Source organism: Takifugu flavidus, chromosome 4, assembly GCF_003711565.1.
Source record: "Takifugu flavidus isolate HTHZ2018 chromosome 4, ASM371156v2, whole genome shotgun sequence".
NCBI classification, from domain to species: domain Eukaryota; kingdom Metazoa; phylum Chordata; class Actinopteri; order Tetraodontiformes; family Tetraodontidae; genus Takifugu; species Takifugu flavidus.
The window spans coordinates 14,519,371-14,527,003 of NC_079523.1; the positions used below are offsets into that span (position 1 = coordinate 14,519,371).

Consider the following 7,633-nt stretch of genomic DNA (forward strand, 5'->3'; position numbering starts at 1 on the left):
AACCATCAGCTCCCTCATCAAGAAGGCCCAGCAAAGGATGTTCTTCCTCCGGAAGCTGAGGAAGCTCAAACTGCCTCCCAGGATGTTGGCGCAGTTCTATACGGCCATCATCGAGTCCATCCTCACCTCCTCCATCACCGTGTGGTTTGCTGGTGCCACCGTCAGGGACAGACTAAGGCTGCAGCGCGTCGTGCGCGCTGCCGAGAAGGTGATCGGCTGCAGACTTCCATCCATCCAGGACCTGTATATCTCCAGGACCTGGAGGCGTGCAGGTCGGATCACGGCCGACCCTTCCCACCCTGGTCACGGACTGGTTTCCCCCCTCCCCTCAGGCAGGAGACTACGGTCCATTCGGACCAAAACTTCCCGCTACATGAACAGCTTCTTCCCCTCTGCCATCAGGCTGCTGAACACCAAGTGACTGATCACTTAAGCACCACGTACAGCAGCCAGTCGGACTCACGAACAATACATTACTCCTGCTTGGACCTGCACTATTTCTTACTATTTATATATATATATCTATATATATATATATTATATATATATATATATATATATATAATATATATATATATATATAGATATATATATATATCATACATACATACATACATACACACTGTATATCGTATTTTTGTGTGTGTTTCTGTGCTCTGTGCCTCTCCTCTCCTCTCCTCTCCTTTTCCTCTCCCTCTCCCTTCCTTTCCCCTCCTCCTCCTTCTCCTCTCTTCTACCTCCCCTTCACTCTACTTCTCCTCTCCTCTACCCCTCTCCTACCTATCCTATCCTCTACCTGTCCTCCCCCCCTCTCCTCCCTCTCTACCCACCCCCCCCATCAGCAGGAGGGTCCCCCTTCATGAGCCTGGTCCTGCTCAAGGTTTCTTCCTGTTAAAAGGGGAGTTTTTCCTTGCCACTGTTGCTTGTCTGGGGTCAGGCCCTGGGATTCTGGAAAGCGCCTTGAAACAATTTTCATTGTATATGTTGGCGCAGCCATCATAAAGAGCTGGATAACCGGGTACACATAGTAAGAGACGGCACAATCGTGGTCTTTGTTTGACTGGGGAGAAACTGACTCAAAGGAAAGCCATCAGTCATTTATTATGATTTGCTTCACCTGGTGCACTGGTGTCAGCATGAGGGCACATTCAAGAACAGTAGCAGGCATTCTGCAACAGTTTAACACCCCCACTTGATCTGATACTGACAGCAAGATCTACAGTAACATGACATACATTTCACTTCCTCCCAAACATAAAAAACACAAACTTATCCATCCTGACCCTTGTTACAGGTTTAGTTAATACATCTGCCACATATCTTCTCTTTGATAATGCCCAAAGCTGGATTCGAACTCTCCCTCTGGGGTCTTCAGGAGGTTTCAATCAGGTTGTCTGTTACAGCAATTGTCAACTGGCCCGCACCGGCCCGGGATCGATTCCGGCCATGGCACCGATTCCCGGCCATGGCACATTGCTTTTAACAATTGCTGTAACGGAGAACCAGCCAATCTGATCGAAGCTTCCCGAAGACCTCAGAGGGCGAGTTCGAATCCAGCTTTGGGCATTATCAATTAGAAGATATGTGTTTGAAAAATTCACGATCATAAAAATATTTAAAGAGCATAGCAGTGTCTGTGAGATTTATGAGCCACAAATGCTGCTCTTTTTAGGAGCACAGCCATCTATTAAACTGTAGTTTGTGTCATAGCATAGTTTTATTGACAAATTCTAAATTGCAAGTAGCAGATATGAACAGGGAAATGCTACGTTATCTGCTTATTCTGTTACAAATAATCTGATGAGATAGGTGTGGAGTTAATTCAGTTGGGGATAGACAGATGGAATATTAGTGTTGTTAGTATGATACTTGAGTTCTTTAGATATTGTTTTCAATTCAGGAATCTGCCGCCTTGAGTTGGCTTTTTTTGAAGACAGAAATGTTGACAATAGTGTGGACCAAAGTGGGAAATTCAATTTTATTTAAACACAAACACACTCATAAAACATTAAATCTCAAACTATGTACAGGAGTTAAATATTAAATGTAAAACAATGTACAATAGTGCAACATTAAATCTCAAAGTGTGTACAGTCGTGCAACATGCATTCCTGGCATGTAGTTCATTTTGTCCTTTCCTCCATCCATCTTCGTCTCTCTGCCTCAAAGAAAGGAGTGGCCCCAAACTCTTTCCAGGTCCTCTCTCGGGCCATCCCCTTGTCCAATATAGAGAATAGACTTTGGATGGGCAGTAAATGTGTTTACCTGCCACTCCAGGGAACCCTGTATGTATCTGTGGGCTGTTTGGTCCCTGTTTAAGAGTCAAATGGCAGAACCTGCAGAGGCGATCAGGTGGCTGGGAGTCGGGTCTCTGTCTCTGAGCTTTTTCCTCCACACGCTTTTTGGTGGCCTCCAGCTCCCTCTGGAAAAACTCTGACGCGGCAAATTGTTCAAAGGGCATTCTGGGGTCAGAGAGTCCCTCAGCAGCATCAGTCTGATGCACCTTCCTTGAGCAGTAGAAGTAGCGAACAGGACCCTGCTGATAGAAAAAGTGGATGGAAGATCCACCCGTCCCATACGGAGACTTGGGCTGTCCACAGGCCAGACAGGGTTTGGTCTGTCTCATCTTCTGCTCTGGTCGCTGCTGCTGCTGCTCCATCTCTAGAATGCCCTGCACAATTTTTTCAATGGAATCCTGCGTCAGAGGCGTGGGCAGGGCGGCTGTGGGAGGAGTGACAACAGCCGTCTCCATGGTGACTACAGGAACGCTGGTTGTTTTGCTCCCCTCTGTCAAGGAGTACCACAGCTGTTGAGTCTCCAGGAGCTTCTGTGGGCTGGTGTTCAGAGAAGAACTGGTGTTCAACAGCTTTGCCAGATGCTTCACATAGCGGGATATGTGAAACCTGGTTGTGGGGCGGAGCAAGCTGTTCGGATCGGCCGCAGACCGATGGACCATGTCTGCGTAGTCTCGATCCACAAGCCTCAGGATGTCCTTGTCCCCATGATGATACTGCAGCAAACTATCAATAGCGTCTTTCATGGGAAGAGTCCAGCGTGTGTGGTCCAAGACAAACACTCCACCACCAGTCTTCATGGGTCCAGTGCGGGCGCTCCTCGGCGAGGACTTCAGCGGCAGGGGCAAAGCTCCAGAGACGTCTGGAACACAAACAAAGCAATAATGCATCCTTAGTAACTCATATTATCACGATATGGGCTATTGAGAAAACACATTAATATCCATCCCTTAATAACAGAAAGTGTCATATTTAACACATCAAAAGATTGAGATACACTGACCACAACCTAACTAAATCTATTTATTTTCAATCATTCGAAGGCCTTAATTCCAACATGGCGCTCTGAAAAACCCGATTATCGTTGACCCGCCCACTGATCTTTCAGGATCCTGGTCGTCCTCTGCTGGAATCTCCTTTACACGTCCAGCAGCAGAGAGATGGAAGCTGACAGGTGGCGCAGGGGGAAGCGACGGCACAGCAGTCGCTGTTGCCCAGCTGGAGGAAGGTGTTGCCCCAGGAGCATCGTCTGGAGCGGGAGGGGGCACAAGAGCCGAAGGCCGATCCCTCTTCTGCATTTTGTGTTTGTCCCAGTCCAGAGGGAGCGGACGGCAGCCCGGTTCTCTGGACTCCAGCCCAAACCTTTCTCCAGTGTCTCTGTCAGAGAGGCGAAACGCAGGGCACTTGTCTTGTCCCGTCACTGCCATGGAAGCAGAGTTCAACTCCCACATTGAGGCAGGGTCAAAGACAGCAGGGAGGACGACGCCGGGCTTCTTCATGTCTACCGGTCGCTGAAAGTTCCACCGCACAACGCCGGTCATGGCCTGGGCCTGGAACAGTTCAGGGGAGACCTGCGTACCCGTGACCCACTGGGCCTGCTGGAAATGGTAGCCCTCCTGCTGAGATGGACCACGGACAGGGATCCAGACGGGGACTTTGGCCCCTTCGCCCGCTACGTGGTTTAGCTGAAGGGTCCCTCCGTCCCTGTACATTATCCCCTCAGACAGTTCTGGGTCACTGAGGCAACCACGGAGGATGTGAACCCTCTGAACGCGCCACGTCTTCAGCATGGATGGCTTGAAGAGTGGGACATGGTTAGGGTCCGTGGCCAGGTGAAAGTGCTGCAGAACTCTCTCCACTCTCTCCAGCAGCTCGCTGGGTTGTGGAATTTTAGTTCTGCAGTGCTCTCGGACGTGCCGTTTGGTGGGGTCGGCTGGACGGATTCCGCAGAACTCGTAGGCATCACGGAGCCTCTTCAGGTCTTCCTGATCCACCACAGAGAAGGCGGCAGAAAGGAGCTGGCAGAAAAGGCTGAACAGAGGATGGTGCTCAGAGGTGCACTCTCGTCCAAAGCGCCTCATACAGTGAAACCAGTCTGGCTTCACAACGCTGCTGCTGTTGTAATGTGCCCGTGAGGCGCAGGTGTTGGTCAGCGCTCCAGAGGTGGCTCCTGCAACAATGGAAGGGGTGGTCTTCCAGGCATCCCAGCACAGATGTTCACCAGGGACGCAGTCCGGGATCTTAAATGGAGCGCAGCGATCCCTAAATGCGAGGCAGAGACATAGAAATATGAGCTCTAAAGGAAGAATTGTAACATTAAATATAACATTTCTTCAAAGACAATGACTTGCAGAGAGCATTTTTCAGTTTGAATGACGGCAAACAAAGAAGATGGCTGATCTCACCTGTCCATCCAGTGGTAGCCGGCCTTTTCCACCCCAGCGTCGCTGTACCTCTGGGCCATTCCTTGCTACATCGGATGCAGGGACCTTTCTGTCTCAGCCTGAACCATCACCCAGGACACAATGAGCCAGTTCTCATTCATCACTGTGAAACTGGACATGGCTCCAGATGCCAGTGTCACCTTCCTCGCCATCTTCCTCGTGTGGTCCGACCTGAAAACCTGCCCCAACGTGCCCTGGAGGAGCTTGGTCAGAGACGGCTGTTGACGCTTGAACTCATCCAGCAGGCAGTCAGTCAGGTAGAATCCGGACACAGACACCCCACCCCAACCTTCTTGGTCCTCGTATGGCCCGAAAGCACGTGGCCGATCTTCCATCCTCACGTACTGGCCCATGGTTCTCTGTCCGTACGCCCCAGCCTCGGCCTCCCTGACGTTCTGTACGGCGTGCAGATATGCCAGGTGAGCTCGTTCATACTTGAGGTGCATGAGCTCATTCACCTGGTTCGCCATATCGGTCGGTGACTTGCCAGAACGCCGCAGTTCATCCATTACCGACTTGCACGCAGCCTTCTTGTAAGTCAGGAATGCAGGCAAAAGGTTAGTAAAGCGCACGGGCAGCTTCTCCACCCATGGAGGGTTGTCAGGACCAGTTCCTGCGACAGGCCTTGCAGCAGAGTCGCGAGGAAAAGATCAAATACTGGCCACGGACGCTGACGATCACTGGAGGTCTGCCCACGCCTGCAGAGACCACCTGAGGACGAGGACAGCTATGGAGGCACGGCAGGATGTCATTGTTCCTCAACCTGACCATGATGTGGCTCTCTGGCTTCCAAATGAAAAATGGACGGAGCTGAAAAAAGTTGGGGGACGGGAGCTCAGCCACCATGTCCAGTAGCTCCGGCTGAGGAGGAAGACGCCAAAGAGAAATTGCGTTCCCAGGGTTATGCACTGGTCGGGACCCAGGCCACAACCCAAGTTGTTGAAGCTCCGTCCTCATCCACAGCTTTTGATGTTGTGAGCAGATCCACTTGCTCATGTCGTGGTCAGGGACAGGCATGGGAACAGGAGCTATGGGAACTAGGATAAAGTAAAGAAGACAGTTGAACAACATAAAGTTATCATTACTGAAGAGACAATTTCAGTGCCCCCGCCCTCACATGATATAAACACACGATACAAGGAAACAAACACGCGCCTCAGACACTTGGTTTCATTCCAGAGCTCACGCGTCAGATTTTTTCCATGTCAGTGACAAAGAATCGTGTCAATTTGAATCACCCCGGGACACTTTATTATTGTTCAACACCCCACGGAATGGGGGAAATTGACATGGTTTAACATCCCACTCTTTTGGTCTTGGGTAGAGTCCGTCAAAGGAGGCACTCTGCCGTCAGAGGTCTGTGCCGTGCAAGAGTCAGGTCCTGAAAACAAGTGCAGACTTGCTATTAAGAAATTACAGTCACTTCACCTGATGACAACATGGAAAGAACAGTCAGCTGGACATTACAGAGACATCAGGTTGTTCATCAGCCCTAAATAAAAAGAAAAGGAAACATACCTGAAGTTGAGTGGGGCTCCTCTACCTTTGTGAGACCCTCTGTCTCTGTCACCAGGAAGGCCAGCTGTGGGGGGAGGGGCACAGGTCTCTTCCTCTTCACACCTGGTGAAGCTGGAACAGCTGCAGGTACGGTCATTTTCAAAAATGAAATGACTTTATTTAAGGCAGCTGCAGTTAGCAGAACACTTGATTGGATGAACAGAATTACAATGTTTTTACCATCAACTAGTGATGCCTGTAGCTCAGCGGTATCTCCAGGTGGGGCTTTGGAGCGTGTGGCAGATGGAACTAAAAAGACAACATTAGTTTAGTCAGTTCAGATTCAATGAGTTGTGAAGACGCCGTTATTAGTAGAAATTCAAGCAGCCTTATCGTTACTCCTCCTGCTTTTTAGAATTTTACATCATTAAAATTAAAACAATATAATGGTCTCATTCACACCAATTGAAATGACAATGTTAATCAGCGCTCTCGAGGCCGAGCAGGAGGAGCATTGTGACTCGGTCAACAAACATGGATTCGCGTGTTCGTACCCCGTGCATCCAAACTGTTTTTCAACGAAGCATCAAAGAGAACAAAAACAAACACTTACCCTCCTCCTCATAGTCAATATCAGTTCATCATTGCACGGATCAATTCATAGTCCTCACGACGGTTATTATCACACCAACATATGAAGAGTAATATTAAAGGAACTCGGCCGGAACATCAAGAACACAAAAATAATAAGATAAGTTTCAGATTTGGAGAGGAATTCTTCATGGAAAGGAACGGAACTCCAGCTCTGAAACCTATTTTTCAGAAACCTGTCTTTGCTCCTGGTGGCACTCTCGGCAGGGCGGCTGCTGCTACTGGCATAGCATCTGCACACAGATGAAAAGAAAAACAATAGAAATCAGATACGGCATGGACTTTGTTTGTCTGACATGAAATAAATGTGGTAACGGTGTATTTACAGCTCTGGACTTGCAGATCAGAGTTATGGATGCTCAGCATCTCCCTTTCCATCTCCACGTCCTCCTCCATGGCTGTGTTAAAGACAAAAATACCGGCTACAGGTTATTAGTAGAAAAGAAAAAAACCTTTTCCCAAAGTTGAACTTGTCACATGAAGGAATTAGCATACCCAGGGGCTCAGCTGGGGCCTTCATGGGATGCTCAGCAGGTGTGGAAGATGTGGTGGGCTGCTGCCTCTTCAGCAGGTTCTGCTGCAACCTGGACATTCGTGTACCTGGAACGCAGCGCCTGCCTATGACAAAATCAGCATAGCCATCACCTCCGCTGTCCCAGATCTCCTTCCACCTGCTCTTGGCTCGGGCACCAAATCCAACCAGCTGGTCGTCTTCAGATGAGGCAGTCACTCCATCCCCTCTTCCGG

General features: G+C 49.4%; 3 protein-coding genes across 29 annotated transcripts in view; 1 reads left to right on the forward strand and 2 right to left on the reverse strand.

Moving 5' to 3' along the window:
- The window catches only part of LOC130524710 (NACHT, LRR and PYD domains-containing protein 12-like), a 337,155-nt gene that overhangs the window by 83,037 nt on the left and 246,485 nt on the right, over window positions 1-7,633 (forward strand). The gene's annotated exons all lie outside the window — the stretch shown is intronic.
- Window positions 1-7,633, reverse strand: part of LOC130524718 (ribonuclease inhibitor-like) — a 158,254-nt gene that overhangs the window by 20,476 nt on the left and 130,145 nt on the right. The window lies entirely within an intron of this gene.
- The window catches only part of LOC130524733 (uncharacterized), a 30,068-nt gene continuing 24,389 nt past the window's right edge, over window positions 1,955-7,633 (reverse strand). Inside the window, exons 1-7 of one of the 4 annotated variants that reach the window (XM_057031159.1) lie at window positions 7,382-7,633; window positions 7,213-7,284; window positions 6,476-7,119; window positions 6,257-6,376; window positions 4,700-5,775; window positions 3,392-4,556; window positions 2,819-3,156 (exon numbers count right to left, since the gene is read on the reverse strand). The exon at window positions 7,382-7,633 is cut by the window's right edge and continues 769 nt beyond it. In XM_057031159.1, the coding sequence (XP_056887139.1) occupies window positions 3,127-3,156; window positions 3,392-4,556; window positions 4,700-4,758 (1,254 nt within the window). In that variant the 5' untranslated portion in view covers window positions 4,759-5,775; window positions 6,257-6,376; window positions 6,476-7,119; window positions 7,213-7,284; window positions 7,382-7,633 and the 3' untranslated portion in view covers window positions 2,819-3,126. Of the gene's footprint in view, window positions 4,557-4,699; window positions 5,776-5,924; window positions 6,120-6,256; window positions 6,377-6,475; window positions 7,120-7,212; window positions 7,285-7,381 lie in introns of those variants that run through there. The other 3 variants (XM_057031158.1, XM_057031160.1, XR_008950214.1) reach the window with 3 other exon arrangements.